At 43.3% G+C, this 19,873-nt stretch overlaps 1 protein-coding gene across 10 annotated transcripts in view; it reads right to left on the reverse strand.

The window, feature by feature from the left end:
* LOC133452501 (supervillin-like) overlaps positions 1-19,873 on the reverse strand; it is a 79,933-nt gene that overhangs the window by 15,227 nt on the left and 44,833 nt on the right. For 8 of the 10 annotated variants that reach the window (XM_061731856.1, XM_061731858.1, XM_061731853.1 and 5 more), the window contains 10 exons: positions 6,420-6,497; positions 5,722-5,869; positions 4,974-5,069; positions 3,559-3,639; positions 3,149-3,326; positions 2,869-3,041; positions 2,422-2,577; positions 930-1,066; positions 404-551; positions 158-303 (listed from right to left, as the gene is read on the reverse strand). In XM_061731856.1, the coding sequence (XP_061587840.1) occupies positions 158-303; positions 404-551; positions 930-1,066; positions 2,422-2,577; positions 2,869-3,041; positions 3,149-3,326; positions 3,559-3,639; positions 4,974-5,069; positions 5,722-5,869; positions 6,420-6,497 (1,341 nt within the window). The remainder of the gene's footprint in view (positions 1-157; positions 304-403; positions 552-929; positions 1,067-2,421; positions 2,578-2,868; positions 3,042-3,148; positions 3,327-3,558; positions 3,640-4,973; positions 5,070-5,721; positions 5,870-6,419; positions 6,498-19,873) is intronic. The other 2 variants (XM_061731852.1, XM_061731859.1) reach the window with 2 other exon arrangements.

Raw genomic sequence — 19,873 nt, forward strand, 5'->3', positions numbered from 1 at the left:
TGGGGGAAAACCCAATTATGTCACAGAAAAAATATCGATATCGATTCGGCTAGAAAATATTGAGATATGACTTTTGGTCCATATCGCCCAGCCCTAATCTCTATCATACACTTTTTCTACTGCAGACAAAAGCCTGGGCTACAAAATTGTCCTTCACCTCCTTGGATGCCAGCAGGGAGTTGTGAGGTATTTTCCCCCACTCGTCGTCATCAGGAACCAGTTTATCATCCAGAAGCCTGAAGATGCAGTTGGTTTCCACTATGCCATTCTCAAAGTGCTCATCCTCCTCTGGTGGACCCGCCGCTATGGCATAATCAGGCAAAATAATACATTAATCCATCATCAAACACTGGCACATGGGATTAAATACAACTGGTAATAATGCTCATGTCTCTTGTGTTACATTGATAAGCCATCTGTCCGCCGAGGATTGTCCAGAACTGCTGTGCGTCGGGACCCTGTGGGTTTACTCCTTCTTCAATAGTCAGCACCTGACCCGCCCTGCAGCCCATGTCCCTCTGGGTTTGGATGTAGGTGGCCAAATCTGCTGCCTAAAGACGAGACAATAATATGCTTGTAAGCCTTTCATTCTAATGCACAGAAATATCAAGCTCTATATTGATTTTGGTGAAAAAAAGGAAATTGGAGAAAAAAAAGTGAGACTTGGCTGCATGAAATGAAAACATAATAAGATGAGTAAGCACCATAGAACAAGGAGGTGGAGTGGAAAACAAATGTTTATTAGAAAGCGTCTAGACAGACATCCTTTGGGAAAACAAGAGGCTAAAAGCATGTGTTTCTTGGAGAGCACAGATGGACTCGTGTGCCAGAATGGAAGTGAGAGGCAGAATCAGTGAATCATCTCTGTTTCAAAGCTGGATCATTTCATTAGCAGCTCTGGCAGAATTGTAAAGACTGAAAACACTCACTTTAGCCTTCTCAATGACATTTGAGAACTCTCCAATCCAGACTAAGCAGTGCTCTGGAGTGACCAGCAGGAAACAATCCCCACTGTTCAGAGAAGAAGCTCGGGGCTCCACTAGTCTGGTCTGGACGTGACGGCGACCTGCAATTCAATACAGTCATCATTGTTAAGCTTCTCATACGACAAACTCCCGATATATAAAAAAATAAAAATATATATATATACATATACATATAAAATAATCATGTGTGATTAACATTTTAAAGGGGAAATCTCAACATTTCAGAGATGCGATCATGCGATTTCTAGATGAGAATCTCATGAGGAAATCAAATTTCATGTTTGCTTGATTAGATGACAGCTGGAGTTATTTAACACAGCCTAAACTTTAACGCTTAAAAACAAAATCGACAGCTTGCCTGACTCAAAAAACATAGAAACATCCATCTGGACTGCTGCAGGTCAGGTGAATTCTAAATTTTTCACTGCTTCAATTCAAGAAACAATCCAGAAATGTAAAAGTAGCCCTTAAAGATTTTATGTAAGTTCAAAGCTTGTCTGTAAAGTTTATACACCCCTTTTGGGGTGAAAACAAACGCTGTAAAAACTGTTAGGGGTATCATGCTGAAAGCTTTCTTTCGTTTTTCACCTCAAATAATAATAAAAGGGAAGACAGCCGGTTTGTGTTGTTCACTTGTCTAAAGAGAGCAGATATTCCCAAACAGGATGAAACTTTTGGACCTAGCATATGTTTGTGGTTTGCCCTTTTTCATAGGACAAAAGAGAAATATATAAAAGCAATCATTTTACATGTTAAACGGGATGTTTTATTGAAAAGACAACAGAAAGAGCATACCAAAGACAGATTATTAGTTTTTTCATACACCTTGAAGGCTGCTGGTTATCATGTGCTTAAATTATGACATACTTAGATTTAAAACTTACAACCTCATTTCACATTGAATAAATTATAAATTAAATTAATAATTATAAACTGAATTATACATTCAGTAAGGTAATTGTATATTTTGGGATATGGCATTTGGCCACTTAGAGGGATCAGTGGTGCTGGTCCACTGAAAGTTTTTCCAAATAATAATGATAATCACAGATTGTCAACATCATTATATAATTGGTTGCCTTACAGCCCATATGACTGAGGCCTATGTTTACAACATGCAGCCTTGTTTATCACCTTTATATTTGCCAAAAACTCAGATTTTGTATTTACTCTCAGTAAAACTCAATGGGATGTTTTCATCCAAAAAGGCACAGGAAGATTGTGAAAAGGCAAAGTACCCAGATGTGCTGTTCTCATCTATTACATCTCTTTGGATAATTTCCTAAAAATAACACAATGATGTTTAATTAGTAACATATTCTGGTCCAGGTTTTAACAATAGTTATCTGTACACCATGAAACCAGGTAAAATGGCACTAGGAGTCACACTGGTGATCACAAGAAAATGCTCTGAGGAGTCAAAAAGAGTGCGTACCTTTGATCTGCATCAGCATCATGCTCTTAACCGGCACCGCGCTGTTGTTTGACGTCTGCTCTGAGATGTTGACGCTGCGCAGATTCACATTGCTGAAGTTTTCTTTGCTGGCCAGACCTAACAGAGCTGCCTCAGAGTACTCCGACGTTTTAGTCACTGAAATGATCAAAAGAATACACTAACAGGAGGATAAAAGACGGCTTACATGCCTCATTCAATTAAAAAAGATCTCAGGTGTAAAAGCTTCATACTAGTTTGTAATGTTTACAAGAGGGTAACGTGGGCGTAGTTCTACAGGCTGCAAACCAACAACCATCTTTTCCAGTTCCCGTTTGGATTTTTGATGATTAACAGCCTGACAAACATGCTGTACTGCGTGATTTGTCCCAAATACTTGCTCCTAAACTCACAGCTCCATAAGCACAAAGCTGTTGTCCTCACACTCACTCTTCTCAGTCTTCATCCTCTTGCTCTCCAACTGGGCCACATTCAGTCTCTGCTCAGTGTACTCGTGCCTGATGTCCTGTCTTGCTGCAAGCATCTTCACAGGGTTTCTCGATGACTGAACGTTCCTGGATGGACGGACGGACCGCTTGTGCAGCACCATGGCTGAAGTCAACCTGGGAAGCGGAAAAGCAAGGGAAAATTGGAACTAAGGAACAAGATGCCAGCTTTCTCCACAACCCTCACGTGTTGGTAAAATAAGAAGCTCATGATATCGTCTTACTTGGGACCCTGAGAACCAAATATGGAGTCAAAGTCTTCATTGATTCCAATCCTGGTGGGCATGCGAGGAAATTCAGTCACGCGTTTGTAGAACTTGGAGAAGATCTCATCATCGAGCTTCATTACTTCCTTCACCGCTTTCTCAGTCACCGTTATGGTGGTTTCCTGCAAACCTGCCACTAAACAAAACACGTTTCCAAAGTAAGATACAATTTAGCCTTAATACACTGTAAACGGTAACAATGTTGGAATCAGTGACGGATGTAAATTTGTTCCTGGAGATATGATTAAAGGCACCGTCATGTTTTAGTAAAGTCTCCACCAAAGAAATAACATTTGCAAATGCTTGCTTGGACTGGTTTAAGAAACAAGCATGAAATATCAGCAATATCACTGAAAGAGATTACATACCTTTACTATTCAGACGCCCCAAGAAGCTCTCCAACTTGTCCAGTTTCTTATCTGACTCCATGTATGGCCTCGCCTCAATTTCTGCAAATCAAAGAATTACTTTTTCAAACAATTTAGATTTAAATTTGGTTGTCCAGCAGAAAGAAAATGTATTTCCTACTACGTCACTTCTTTATATAGTTATTTGATTTGCAGTTCTTTTTAAAAAGATATTTTGAAATGAATAAGCTTTGAAGTGAAAGCATCTCCGGCTCGATCTGAGTCAACGTCTATGATTAAACTGCTGTTCGGATCTTTACTTCTAACAGCTTCAGTGTCCTCAGGGATGCTAAGGTCCTGTTTAAACTCTTCTGTGGACATGCATCACAGCCTCGTTATTCTTAGTACTGTGTCAGCCTGGAGGATCGCATTCCCTGCATATCCAGTGGTTTTGCATATACAGGAAGAAAAGGACTTCCGTTTGTGCACACTAACAAACAGAGCCAGCATGGTCACAGTCTGGTGGAGCATTAAGTGACTATCTGAGGAAGAGACTTGCATATGTCATCTGATTTTATGTTATTTTTGTTTATAAATGTCCAAGGCGTAACAGGCCTGGAAGGCAGATCGAGCCCAAATCTATGGAACTAGTCTAAACTTTGGCTCGCTCCGTGGCCCAGTTACTGAAGGTGGCCTTAATGTGTCACATCCAGCAAATAACTAAACCCCTCCCACTGTCACCTGATGAGCTTAAAGGAAAACAACAGATGCAACTAGAACCAAATTGTTTCTGGTTTTGTTAGTACAAGATGGTATCTGGCAGCAAAAATGAGGAATTATGGGAAAAAAAGGAATCATTCATAATTTGCGTGTTATTCTACACAAATTAAAACAAAAGTGTTAAAATTGATAAAACTAACTTCACTTCTGCCAGTAAATTGAACTCAATTTAACCTGACACTTAAATAATTTTGCAGATTTTTGGTAATATATCCCAAAGAGAAAATCTTATGTGACTAAGAATGCTGGCAAAGACTGCTTACAGAGATTTTCTTTTTTCAAATGAAGTAGCAGTGATGACATGGGACGCTATTATAGAATAGAATAGAATAGAATAGAATATCCTTTATTTTCTCCCTCAGTGGGGAAACTTATTTGTTGTCAGCAGTACACACATATAGGGGAGGGGTAAAAAGACTGAAAAGTCAGAAATAAAAAATATATAAAAAATACAAAAGATACGTATAAAATATTTATAAACAGGATATGAACAGTATATACAGTTAAACAGTGCAGAAAAGCAGGTGGAGTGTTGTGAGGTAGATTGGCAGATATTGCACATCTTAAGTTATTGCACATATTATTGTCATATTATTGTCTGTTGGCTACTGAGAGCAGGCCTGGTTATATAGTCTGATGGCAGCGGGGTGTCTCACCCTCTTGTGGTTTGTTGACAGCCGGCACGCTGCTCTTGAGTTTGGTGGAGACCGGTGACAGGATGGGACTGATAACTGAGGAGGAAGCTGCCACCCCTGTGGACGCAAACACCAACATTCACACCAGACGAAAAAACTAAACAAAAGTGCACACTGAGGAAAGATCAATTGCAGCCTGAACCAGTATTTTTCACAGTATACATTTCCATGTTAAAGGTGCAATTCATATTTGCTGCATGCATAAGCAAAATATTCAGAATTTTATATTTTAAATCCTATTGTGCTGAAATTCAACTCTCTTTTGAAACTGCCCTTCCAAAGGCCAGGAATCAGGAAACAACCTGAACGTTGACAAACCTTCTTAAAACCCTTATTAGCTGTCAATGGAGGTGCTACTTTAACCCATTAATGTCTGAGATATGAAATATTCTCATATATTCAAATTAAAAGCACCCCCAATTTAATCTTTAATAGATATACTCTAAATCTAAATTGATGTATTATTTATTTATTTGTATTTATATTAAACAATTTGTTTTTTCATGTTGATTATGAGAGTGGTAAAGAGGTCTTAGGTATCAAATATGATAAATTCAGCGTTATAGGGTTAAAGGATACAGGAAACACGTCACACTCTCAATGTGAATATTAACCCCACGTAAAAATATCAGATTTTCCTGTTGCCCTGCATATTTTCGTGTGAAAGTTGCCTCCACTGGTGCTGTGGACCGGCAGGCTGAACACTGACCTTTCTTGACCATACGTGCAGCAACTGTGTATTGGGTAGAGTCATTGGCTGCTCCTCTGCCCTTTTTCTTCCAGGCATCCTCACGAATTGATATCATCTGTTTCCTCTCCTCTATCGTCATCTGGGCCTCAATTTCCTCTCCAACCTTCTGCACAGACAGGATAAAACTGAAATTATAAAAGAAAGTCCGAGCCACGGCCTGCATTCAAAGCAATGAAATTTGCACAATGACGGCCACAGACAGCTTTCATTTCATCTTATTGTCAGTCAAGATCAAAATATTGTCAGTCAAGATCAAAATATTAAAAAAAAGAATTAAAATAAAGGACAACAATCCATAGAAACAAATCAAAATTGTCAATTTGCCTCTCAATCTCTTATGTAACCCTGAGAAAACACCCATCACATAACTTCCCTGTAAATTTACGTAATGGGGCAATTATTAATTTTCAGCACCAAACCAAGCAGATCTAATGAGATTAAATGCATTGAAGCGTGCTAGATGCAAGGCTACATGGTCTTTTTCATCCCTCGGTGGATGTGATGGTTGTGAATTGTCTTGTGCTCATGTTGTCACAACTAAATCAGTCTGGGCAGCGCAGAGAGCGTCTCTAACGCGGGTAGCTGCAAACCAAGCCAGAAAGATTTACCATCCAGCTCAAGCTGCCCCTTCAAGCGTGCTACGTCTATGTTCTTACCTGACTATGATGGTCAATATACTGACACTTTTGGCCGAGGGAGATAGGAGGAGAAAAGGTGGAGGAGAAGACAGGCTCCTGAGGGTGTACAGGGGATGAAAAGGTGAAAAACAGGAAAGACAAAGAAGAAGTGCATGAATAAACAAAGATGGACAGGCAGGCAGAGAATGGATAAAAGCCAAGAAGCCCAAGGCCAGACCCTGGTAGCGCCACATCGTGGGTGTTAATCTAATTCAAAGGATCTATAAACAACTCTAATTAGGGCCCGAGCACCTTCAGTGCGAAGGCCCTATTGTATTTGCAGGAATTTTTATTAGGGCCCGAGCACTTGCAGTGCGAAGGCCCTATTGTATTTGCAGGAATTTTTATTATTATTATTTTTTTTTTTTTTCTTCTGACAAAGTGATGGCCTTTTTGCCCCACTTAACATGCCCAAAAAGTCACCAAATTTTGCACCCAAGTCAGGCCTGGCGAAAAATTTGATATTTAATGGTTTGCATTAATGGGCGTGGTAAAATGGCTCAACAGCGCCCCCTTGAAAACTTTGTGCCTCAAGCCCCACGATACGGTTTGACGTACATGCACAAAAATTGGTACACACCTGTATCATGGGACAACTTAAAGAAAAGTCTCTTGGCGTCATGCCCGAAACCGAACAGGAAGTCGGCCATTTTGAATTAGTCGTGTCATTTTGGCGAAATTTATGCCACTCCTTCGAAAGTTAATTCAGCCCGAACCGTAACGTGCCCCCAAGTGTGTTATACATCAAAATGTGCGTCTCCATCCTGCGACAACATGCATTACTTTTCTCTTTCAAAAGCGTTACCGTGGCGGCGCTAGACGCCAAAAAGCGCGCCCACCCTTCATCTGATTGGTTTGACAGAAAAAACTTTGTGCCTCAAGCCCCATAATACGGTTTGACGTACATGAACGAAAATCGGTACACACCTGTATCATGTAGCAACTTAAAGAAAAGTCTCTTGGAGCCATGGCCGAAACCTAACAGGAAGTCAGCCATTTTGAACATTCTGAATTAATCGCGTAATTTTGGAACAATATATGCCATTCCTTCGAGAATCAATTCAGCCCGACCCGTATCGTGAACCCAGATGTGTTATACATCAAAATGTGCGTCTCCATCCTGCGACTACACGCATTACTTTTCTCTTTCAAGAGTGTTACCGTGGCAACGCTAGACGCCAACAAGCGCACCCCCCCTTCATCTGATTGGTCCATATTTGATAGTTCCCCAAAAGGCACCAAATTTGGCATGCAAGCCAGGCCTGGCGATAAATTTGATATTTCATGGTTTGTATTAATGGGCGTGGCAAAATGGCTCAACAGCGCCCCCCGGAAAACTTTGTGCCTCAAGCCCCACAATACGGTTTGACGTACATGCACGAAAATCGCTACACACCTGTATCATGGCACAACTTAAAGAAAAGTCTCTTGGAGCCATGGCCCAAACTTAACAGGATGTCGGCCATTTTGAATAAATTGTGTCATTTTGGCGAAATGTATGCCCTTCCTTCGGCAGTTAATTCAGCCCGAACCGTAACGTGCACCCAAGTATGTTATACATCAAAATGTGCGGCTACATCCTGCGACAACACGCATTACTTTTCTCTTTCAAAAGTGTTACCGTGGCGACGCTAGACGCCAAAAGGCGCGCCCCCCCTTCATGTGATTGGTCCATATTTGATAGTTCTCCAAAAGTCACCAAATTTTGCATGCAAGACAGACTTGGTGATAAATGTGATATTTCATGGTTTGCATTAATGGGCGTGGCCTAACGGCTCAACCGCGCCCCCTAGAATACTCTTATCTGCCATAACTTTTGAATGGTTTGACATAGAGAGTTGTGGGTGGTATCATGGGATTCTGTAAAGTGTCCTTAAGCTTCGTTGGCCTTAATTAGCCCCGCCCCTTCTTCTGATTGGTTGTCCCGATTTTCTGCTATAACTTTGGAATGGTTTGACATAGGGAGTCGTGGGTGGTGTCATCAGATTCTTTATGGAGTCCTTGGCCTTCATTGGCCTGAATTAGCCCCCCCCCCTTCTTCTGATTGGTTGTCCCTTTTTTCTGCTATAACTTTTTAATGGTTTGTCATAGGAAGTCGTGGGTGGTGTCATGGGACTCTGTAATGAGTCCTTAAGCTTCGTTGGCCTTTATTAGCCCCGCCCCTTCTTCTGATTGGTTGTCCATTTTTCTGCTTTAACTTTTCAATGGTTTGACATAGGAAGTTGTGGGTGGTGTCATTTCTGATATGCTTATGGGGGGCGGTGGCCGTGAGTGCGAGGGCCCGTTCATCGCTGCTTGCAGCTTTAATTATTATTATTTTTTTTCTTCTGACAAAGTGATGGCCTTTTTGCCCCCCTTAACATGCCCAAAAAGTCACCAAATTTTGCACCCAAGTCAGGCCTGGCGAAAAATTTGATATTTAATGGTTTGCATTAATGGGCGTGGTAAAATGGCTCAACAGCGCCCCCTTGAAATCTTTGTGCCTCAAGCCCCACGATACGGTATGACGTACATGCACGAAAATCGGTACACACGTGTATCATGGGACAACTTAAAGAAAAGTCTCTTGGCGTCATGCCTGAAACCGAACAGGAAGTCGGCCATTTTGAATTAATCGTGTCACTTTGGCGCAATTTATGCCATTCCTTCGAGAGTTAATTCAGCCCGAACCGTATCGTGAACCCAGGTGTGTTATACATCAAAATGTGCGTCTCCATCCTGCGACTACACGCATTACTTTTCTCTTTCAAAAGTGTTACCGTGGCGACGCTAGACGCCAACAAGCGCACCCCCCCTTCATCTGATTGGTCCATATTTGATAGTTCCCCAAAAGGCACCAAATTTGGCATGCATGCCAGGCCTGGCGATAAATTTGATATTTCATGGTTTGTATTAATGGGCGTGGCAAAATGGCTCAACAGCGCCCCCCTGAAAACTTTGTGCCTCAAGCCCCACAATACGGTTTGACGTACATGCACGAAAATCGCTACACACCTGTATCATGGCACAACTTAAAGAAAAGTCTCTTGGAGCCATGGCCGAAACCGAACAGGATGTCGGCCATTTCGAATAAATTGTGTCATTTTGGCGAAATTTATGCCATTCCTTCGGCAGTTAATTCAGCCCGAACCGTAATGGGCACCCAGGTGTGTTATACATCAAAATGTGCGTCTACATCCTGCGACACCACGCATTACTTTTCTCTTTCAAAAGTGTTACCGTGGCGACGCTAGACGCCAAAAGGCGCGCCCCCCCTTCATGTGATTGGTCCATATTTGATAGTTCTCCAAAAGTCACCAAATTTTGCATGCAAGCCAGGCCTGGTGATAAATTTGATATTTCATGGTTTGCATTAATGGGCGTGGCCTAACGGCTCAACAGCGCCCCCTAGAATACTTTTATCTGCCATAACTTTTGAATGGTTTGACATAGGAAGTTGTGGGTGGTGTCATGGGACTCTGTAATGAGTCCTTGACCTTCGTTGGCCTTAATTAGCCCCGCCCCTTCTTCTGATTGGTTGTCCGATTTTCTGCTATAACTTTGGAATGGTTTGACATAGAGAGTCGTGGGTGTTGTCATCAGATTCTTTATGGAGCCCTTGACCTTCATTGGCTTAAATTAGCCCCGCCCCTTCTTCTGATTGGTTGTCCCTTTTTTCTGCTATAACTTTTGAATGGTTTGACATAGGAAGTTGTGGGTGGTGTCATGGGACTCTGTAATGAGTCCTTAAGCTTCGTTGGCCTTAATTAGCCCCGCCCCTTCTTCTGATTGGTTGTCCCGATTTTCTGCTATAACTTTGGAATGGTTTGACATAGAGAGTCGTGGGTGGTGTCATCAGATTCTGTATGGAGTCCTTGACCTTCATTGGCCTGAATTAGCCCCGCCCCTTCTTCTGATTGGTTGTCCCTTTTTTCTGCTATAACTTTTCAATGGTTTGACATAGGAAGTCGTGGGTGGTGTCATTTCTGATACTTATGGGGGGCGGTGGCCGTGAGTGCGAGGGCCCGTTCATCGCTGCTTGCAGCTTTAATTATTATTATTATTATTTTCCTGACAAAGTGAAGGCCTTTTTGCCCCCCTTAACATGCCCAAAAAGTCACCAAATTTTGCATGCAAGCCAGGCCTGGCGAAAAATTTGATATTTAATGGTTTGCATTAATGGGCGTGGCAAAATGGCTCAACAGCGCCCCCTTGAAAACTTTGTGCCTCAAGCCCCACGATACGGTTTGACGTACATGCACGAAAGTCGGTACACACCTGTATCATGGGACAACTTAAAGAAAAGTCTCTTGGCGTCATGCCCGAAACCGAACAGGAAGTCGGCCATTTTGAATTAGTCGCGTCATTTTGGCGAAATTTATGCCATTCCTTCGAAAGTTAATTCAGCCCGAACCGTAACGTGCACCCAGGTGTGTTATACATCAAAATGTGCGTCTCCCTCCTGCGACCACCCGCATTACTTTTCTCTTTCAAAAGCGTTACCGTGGCGACGCTAGACGCCAAAAAGCGCGCCCACCCTTCATCTGGTTGGTTCAGACAGAAAAAACTTTGCGCCTCAAGCCCCATAATACGGTTTGACGTACATGAACGAAAGTTGGCACACTCCTGTATCATGTCGCAACTAAAAGAAAAGTCTCTTGGCGCCATGGCCGAAACCGAACAGGAAGTCGGCCATTATGAACATTCTGAATTAATTGCGTAATTTTGGAGCAATATATGCCATTCCTTCGAGAGTTAATTCAGCTCGAACCGTATCGTGAACCCAGATGTGTTATACATCAAAATGTGCGTCTCCATCCTGCGACTACACGCATTACTTTTCTCTTTCCAAAGTGTTACCGTGGCGACGCTAGACGCCAACAAGCGCACCCCCCCTTCATCTGATTGGTCCATATTTGATAGTTCCCCAAAAGGCACCAAATTTTGCACCCAAGCCAGGCCTGGTGAAAAATTTGGTATTTAATGGTTTGCATTAATGGGCGTGGAAAAATGGCTCAACAGCGCCCCCTTGAAAACTTTGTGCCTCAAGCCCCACAATACGGTTTGATGTACATGCACGAAAATCGCTACACACCTGTATCATGGCACAACTTAAAGAAAAGTCTCTTGGCGCCATGGCCGAAACCGAACAGGAAGTCGGCCATTTTGAACATTCTGAATTAATTGCGTAATTTTGGAGCAATATATGCCATTCCTTCGAGAGTTAATTCAGCCCGAACCGTATCGTGAACCCAGATGTGTTATACATCAAAATGTGCGTCTCCATCCTGCGACTAGACGCATTACTTTTCTCTTTCGAAAGTGTTACCGTGGCGATGCTAGACGCCAACAAGCGCACCCCCCCTTCATCTGATTGGTCCATATTTGATAGTTCCCCAAAAGGCACCAAATTTGGCATGCAAGCCAGGCCTGGCGATAAATTTGATATTTCATGGTTTGCATTAATGGGCGTGGCAAAATGGCTCAACAGCGCCCCCCGGAAAACTTTGTGCCTCAAGCCCCACAATACGGTTTGACGTACATGCACGAAAATCGGTACACACCTGTATCATGTCGCAACTTAAAGAAAAGTCTCTTGGAGCCATGGCCGAAACCGAACAGGAAGTCAGCCATTTTGAATTAATTGTGTAATTTTGGCACAATTTATGCCATTCCTTCGGCAGTTAATTCAGCCCGAACCGTAACGTGCACCCAGGTGTGTTATACACCAAAATGTGCGTCTCCATCGTGCAACACCACGCATTACTTTTCTCTTTCAAAAGTGTTACCGTGGCGACGCTAGACGCGAAAAAGCGCACCCACCCTTCATCTGATTGGTCCATATTTGATAGTTCTCCAAAAGTCACCAAAATTTGCATGCAAGCCAGGCCTGGCGATAAATGTGATATTTCATGGTTTGCATTAATGGGCGTGGCCTAACGGCTCAACAGCGCCCCCTAGAATACTTTTCTCTGCCATAACTTTTGAATGGTTTCACATAGAGAGTCGTGGGTGGTGTCATGGGACTCTGTAATGAGTCCTTAAGCTTCGTTGGCCTTAATTAGCCCCGCCCCTTCTTCTGATTGGTTGTCCCGATTTTCTGCTATAACTTTTGAATGGTTTGACATAGAGAGTCGTGGGTGGTGTCATCAGATTCTTTATGGAGTCCTTGAACTTCATTGGCCTGAATTAGCCCCGCCCCTTCTTCTGATTGGTTGTCCTTTTTTTATAATAAAATTGCCGCGAGCCGCCAGTCGCTCTCGCGCTGACTCCCGCTTCCTGATTCAAACGTCTGCCGGCCCCGCCCCCTGACCAATCAGTGGCGAGTAGGGTGATGGCGGCCCCGCCCCCCGACCAATCAGTGGCGAGTAGGGTGATGACGGCCCCGCCCCCCGACCAATCAGTGGCGAGTAGGGTGATGACGGCCCCGCCCCCCGACCAATCAGCTCCCTGTAATGTGGTGACTTCAGAAATATTCCCGGCTCAGCCCGGTTACAACCTTGGCAGAATGGTTACAGAAAAAGTAATAATTTAAATAGTAGGGTTTTACTAACATTTATAACTTACAAATATTTAAAAAATTAGGAAAAAAAAGTTCCAGACATTTTATCGCTATGTTGGTCTGTCCTAACCCAGTAGGTCAAACAAGAGGAATAGCTGAGACTTAGCTCAGCCAGATTATTGCGGTCTTTGCTGCCAGAGGTCGAGAGTTCAAGCCTGGCTTGATATGCCAAAATTTTTGTCAGCAATTTTTGTGTTTTTTTTACATCAAAATGTTCGTCTCTGTCCTGTGACGACGCACATTACTTTTCTCTTTCCCCTTCTTCTGATTGGTTGTCCCGATTTTCTGCCATAACTTTTGAATTTGAGTGGAGTTTGCGCGCGCAGCTCCCGCGGGGGGAGGGGCTGATGTTCAGCGCGGCCGCCATCTTGGTCGAGGCGCCGCATTGACTGCCTGAGAACGTCGGGCGTGGCCGCCATCTTGGATCGGTATCGCTTTAACTCTAGAGCGTTCACTTCTATTGTGGAAGGAGGTGTCTGCATAAGTAAAATAACTATAACTCACTTGATTTTCAACCGATTTTCACGCGGTTTGCTTTGTTACAAACGGCAGACATGTAGCTATGATACAGGATGCTTGATGTACGTTAAATATGCAAGCTTTCATGCTAAAATACGTTCTGCAGGTAGTCACACTTCAGGTATACACACACACACACACACACACACACATATATATATATATATATATATATATATATATATATATATATATATATATATACACACACACACACACACACACACACACACACACACACACACACACACACACACACACACACACACACACACACAATATACACAATACAAAATACAGTATAGCATATTAATGAATGTATTAATATATTTGAATAACAGACATAACAAGCTTAAAAACAAAAAACATAACGGATGACAGCATAGAATTGTCATAATGGAGAAAAAAAAGAAACATTTGGAAGGAGTGTGTGTGTGAGGAATTGTATATTAGTGTTATAAATTGAAATTATATAATAATGCAATCGCTATGATATATCATTTTACAATATAATACAGTCAAAAATATATGAAATGAAGCAACATACAATGCAATAATACAATATGCTATATTACTGGGTACGCTAATATGAAATAACAACATGTAATATAATATGGTATAATAGATTAATATAATATCATACATTCTGGACCATGAGATACAGCTGTACTGTATGATCGTCGTTCATTTGAGTGATCTGATTTTTTTTTTCATGGTTTGCATTAATGGGCGTGTCCTCACGGCTCAACAGCGCCCCCTAGAATACTTTTTTCTGCCATAACTTTTGAAAGGTTTGACATAGAGAGTCGTGGGTGGTGTCATGGGACTCGGCATTGAGTCCTTGACCATAATTGGTGACAATTAGCCCAGTCCCTTTTTCTGATTGGTTGTCCCTATTTTCTGCTATAACTTTTGAATGTATTGACATAGAGAGTCGTGGGTGGTGTCATGGGACTCTGTAATGAGTCCTTGATCTTCTTTGCCCTGAATTAGCCCCGCCCCTTCTTCTGACTGGTCGTCCCTTTTTTCTGCTATAACTTTTGAAGGGTTTGACATAGGAAGTCGTGGGTGGTGTCATTTCTGATATGCTTATGGGGGGCGGTTGACGTGAGTGCGAGGGCCCGTTCATTGCTGCTTGCAGCTTTAATTATTATTATTATTATTATTATTATTATTTTCCTGACAAAGTGAAGGCCTTTTTGCCCCCCTTAACATGCCCAAAAAGTCACCAAATTTTGCACCCTAGTCAGGCCTGGCGAAAAATTTGATATTTAAAGGTTTGCATTAATGGGCGTGGCAAAATGGCTCAACAGCGCCCCCTTGAAAACTTTGTGCCTCAAGCCCCACGATACGGTTTGACGTACATGCACGAAAATCGGTACACACCTGTATCATGGGACAACTTAAAGAAAAGTCTCTTGGGGTCATGCCCGAAACCGAACAGGATGTCGGCCATTTTGAATCAGTTGTGTCATTTTGGCGAAATTTATGCCATTCCTTCGAAAGTTAATTCAGCCCGAACCGTAACGTGCCCCCAAGTGTGTTATACATCAAAATGTGCGTCTCCATCCTCCGACCCCACGCATTACTTTTCTCTTTCGAAAGTGTTACCGTGGCGACGCTAGACGCCAAAAAGCGTGCCCACCCTTCATCTGGTTGGTTCAGACAGAAAAAACTTTGCGCCTCAAGCCCCATAATACGCTTTGACGTACATGAACGAAAATCGGTACACACCTGTATCATGTCACAACTTAAAGAAAAGTCTCTTGGCGCCATGGCCAAAACCGAACAGGAAGTCAGCCATTTTGAACATTCTGCATTAATCGTGTAATTTTGGAGCAATATATGCCATTCCTTCGAGAATTAATTCAGCCCGAACCGTATCGTGAACCCAGATGTGTTATACATCAAAATGTGCGTCTCCATCCTGCGACTACACGCATTACTTTTCTCTTTCCAAAGTGTTACCGTGGCGACGCTAGACGCCAACAAGCGCACCCCCCCTTCATCTGATTGGTCCATATTTGATAGTTCCCCAAAAGGCACCAAATTTGGCATGCAAGCCAGGCCTGGTGATAAATTTGATATTTCATGGTTTGCATTAATGGGCGTGGCAAAATGGCTCAACAGCGCCCCCCGGAAAACTTTGTGCCTCAAGCCCCACAATACGGTTTGACGTACATGCACGAAAATCGCTACACACCTGTATCATGGCACAACTTAAAGAAAAGTCTCTTGGAGCCATGGCCAAAACCGAACAGGATGTCGGCCATTTTGAATAAATTGTGTCATTTTGGCGAAATTTATGCCATTCCTTCGAGAGTTAATTCAGCCCGAACCGTATCGTGCACCCAGGTGTGTTATACATCAAAATGTGCGTCTACATCCTGCGACACCACGCATTACTTTTCTCTTTCAAAAGTGTTACTGTGGCGACGCTAGACGCCAAAAGGCGCGCCCCCCCTTCATGTGATTGGTCCATATTTGATAGTTCTCCAAAAGTCACCAAATTTTGCATGCAAGCCAGGCCTGGTGATAAATTTTATATTTCATGGTTTGCATTAATGGGCGTGGCCTAACGGCTCAACAGCGCCACCTTGAATACTTTTCTCTGCCATAACTTTGGAATGGTTTGACATAGATAATTGTGGGTGGTGTCATCAGATTCTTTATGGAGCCCTTGACCTTCATTGGCCTGAATTAGCCCCGCCCCTTCTTCTGATTGGTTGTCCCTTTTTTCTGCTATAACTTTTGAATGGTTTGACATAGGAAGTCGTGGGTGGTGTCATGGGACTCTGTAATGAGTTCTTAAGCTTCGTTGGCCTTAATTAGCCCCGCCCCTTATTCTGATTGGTTGTCCCGATTTTCTGCTATAACTTTGGAATGGTTTGACATAGAGAGTCGTGGGTGGTGTCATCAGATTCTTTATGGAGCCCTTGACCTTCATTGGCCTGAATTAGCCCCGCCCCTTCTTCTGATTGGTTGTCCCTTTTTTCTGCTATAACTTTTGAATGGTTTGACATAGGAAGTCGTGGGTGGTGTCATGGGACTCTGTAATGAGTTCTTAAGCTTCGTTGGCCTTAATTAGCCCCGCCCCTTATTCTGATTGGTTGTCCCGATTTTCTGCTATAACTTCGGAATGGTTTGACATAGAGAGTCGTGGGTGGTGTCATCAGATTCTGTATGGAGTCCTTGACCTTCATTGGCCTGAATTAGCCCCGCCCCTTCTTCTGATTGGTTGTCCCTTTTTTCTGCTATAACTTTTCAATGGTTTGACATAGGAAGTCGTGGGTGGTGTCATTTCTGATATGCTTATGGGGGGCGGTGGCCGTGAGTGCGAGGGCCCGTTCATCGCTGCTTGCAGCTTTAATTATTATTATTATTTTCCTGACAAAGTGAAGGCCTTTTTGCCCCCCTTAACATGCCCAAAAAGTCACCAAATTTTGCACCCTAGTCAGGCCTGGCGAAAAATTTGATATTTAATGGTTTCCATTAATGGGCGTGGCAAAATGGCTCAACAGCGCCCCCTTGAAAACTTTGTGCCTCAAGCCCCACGATACGGTTTGACGTACATGCACGAAAATCGGTACACACCTGTATCATGGCGCAACTAAAAGAAAAGTCTCTAGGCGTCATGCCCGAAACCGAACAGGAAGTAGGCCATTTTGAATTAGTCGTGTCATTTTGGCGAAATTTATGCCATTCCTTCGAAAGTTAATTCAGCCCGAACCGTAACGTGCCCCCAAGTGTGTTATACATCAAAATATGCGTCTCCATCCTGCGACAACACGCATTACTTTTCTCTTTCAAAAGCGTTACCGTGGCGACGCTAGACGCCAAAAAGCGCGCCCACCCTTCATCTGATTGGTTCGACAGAAAAAACTTTGTGCCTCAAGCCCCATAATACGGTTTGACGTACATGAACGAAAATCGGTACACTCCTGTATTATGTCGCAACTAAAAGAAAAGTCTCTTGGCGCCATGGCCGAAACCGAACAGGAAGTCGGCCATTTTGAACATTCTGAATTAATTGCGTAATTTTGGAGCAATATATGCCATTCTTCGAGAGTTAATTCAGCCCGAACCGTATCGTGAACCCAGATGTGTTATACATCAAAATGTGCGTCTCCATCCTGCGACTACACGCATTACTTTTCTCTTTCGAAAGTGTTACCGTGGCGACGCTAGACGCCAACAAGCGCACCCCCCCTTCATCTGATTGGTCCATATTTGATAGTTCCCCAAAAGGCACCAAATTTGGCACGCAAGCCAGGCCTGGAGATAAATTTGATATTTCATGGTTTGCATTAATGGGCGTGGCAAAATGTCTCAACAGCGCCCCCCGGAAAACTTTGTGCCTCAAGCCCCACAATACGGTTTGACGTACATGCACGAAAATCGCTACACACCTGTATCATGGCACAACTTAAAGAAAAGTCTCTTGGAGCCATGGTCAAAACCGAACAGGATGTCGGCCATTTTGAATAAATTGTGTCATTTTGGCGAAATTTATGCCATTCCTTCGAGAGTTAATTCAGCCCGAACCGTATCGTGCACCCAGGTGTGTTATACATCAAAATGTGCGTCTACATCCTGCGACACCACGCATTACTTTTCTCTTTCAAAAGTGTTACCGTGGCGACGCTAGACGCCAAAAGGCGCGCCCCCCCTTCATGTGATTGGTCCATATTTGATAGTTCTCCAAAAGTCACCAAATTTTGCATGCAAGCCAGGCCTGGTGATAAATTTTATATTTCATGGTTTGCATTAATGGGCGTGGCCTAACGGCTCAACAGCGCCACCTTGAATACTTTTCTCTGCCATAACTTTTGAATGGTTTGACATAGAGAGTCGTGGGTGGTGTCATCAGATTCTGTATGGAGTCCTTGACCTTCATTGGCCTGAATTAGCCCCGCCCCTTCTTCTGATTGGTTGTCCCTTTTTTCTGCTATAAACTTTGAATGGTTTGACATAGGAAGTCGTAGGTGGTGTCAAGGGACTCTGCAATGAGTCCTTGAGCTTCTTTGGCCTGAATTAGGCCCGCCCCTTCTTCTGATTGGTTGTCCCTTTTTTATAATAAAATCGCCACGAGCCGCCAGTCGCCCTCGCGCTGACTCCCGCTTCCTGATTCAAACGTCTGCCGGCCCCGCCCCCCGACCAATCGATGGCGAGTAGGGTGATGACGGCCCCGCCTCCCGACCAATCAGTGGCGCGGAGGGTGATGACGGCCCCGCCCCCCGACCAATCGGTGGCGAGTAGGGTGATGACGGCCCCGCCCCCCGACCAATCAGTGGCGAGTAGGGTGATGACGGCCCCGCCCCCCGACCAATCAGCTCCCTGTAATGTGGTGACGTCAGAAATATTCCCAGCTCAGCCCGGTTACAACCTTGGCAGAATGGTTACAGAAAAAGTAATAATTAAAATAGTAGGGTTTTACTAATATTTATAACTTACAAATATTTAAAAAAATTAGAAAAAACAGCTCCAGACTTACATTACTAAATATCGATATGTTGGTCTCTCCTAAGTAAGTAGGTCAAATAGAAATGAGAAGCTGAGTCTTAGCTCCGCCAGAGCGTTCCCGTCTTTGGAGTCAGAGATCAGAGTTCGATTCCCGCAGTATCCAGACTTTTTTGTCAGCAATTTTTTTTTTCTACATCAATATGTGCGTCCCTGTCCTGCAACGACGCACATTACTTTTCTCATTTAAAAGCGTTACCGCGGCAACGCTAGACACCAAAAAGTGCGCCCACCCTTCATCTGATTGGTTCAGAGGGAAAAAACATTGAACCTCAAGCCCCATAATACGGTTTGACGTACATGAACGAAAATCGGTACACACCTGTATCATGTCGCAACTTAAAGAAAAGTCTCTTGGCGCCATGGCCGAAATTGAACAGGAAGTCGGCCATTTTGAATTAATTGTGTAATTTTGGCGCAATTAATGCCATTCCTTCGGCAATTAATATGGCCCGAACCGTAACGTGCATCCAGGTGACTTATACCTCAAAATGTGCGTCTCCATCTTGCGACTACGCGCATTACTTTTCTCTTTCAAAAGTGTTATTGTGGCGATGCTAGACGCCAAAAAGCGTGCCCCCTTAATCTGATTGGTCCATATTTGATAGTTCTCCAAAAGTCACCAAATTTTGCATGCAAGCCAGGCCTGGTGATAAATTTGATATTTCATGGTTTGCATTAATGGGCGTGGCAAAATGGCTCAACAGCACCCCCCGGAAAACTTTTCTCTGCCATAACTTTTGAATGGTTTGACATAAAGAGTCATGGGTGGTGTCATGGGACTCGGTATTGAGTCCTTGACCATAATTGGTGAAAATTAGCCCCGCCCCTTCTTTTGATTGGTTGTCCCTAT

This window comes from Cololabis saira, chromosome 10 (genome assembly GCF_033807715.1).
Source record: "Cololabis saira isolate AMF1-May2022 chromosome 10, fColSai1.1, whole genome shotgun sequence".
NCBI classification, from domain to species: domain Eukaryota; kingdom Metazoa; phylum Chordata; class Actinopteri; order Beloniformes; family Belonidae; genus Cololabis; species Cololabis saira.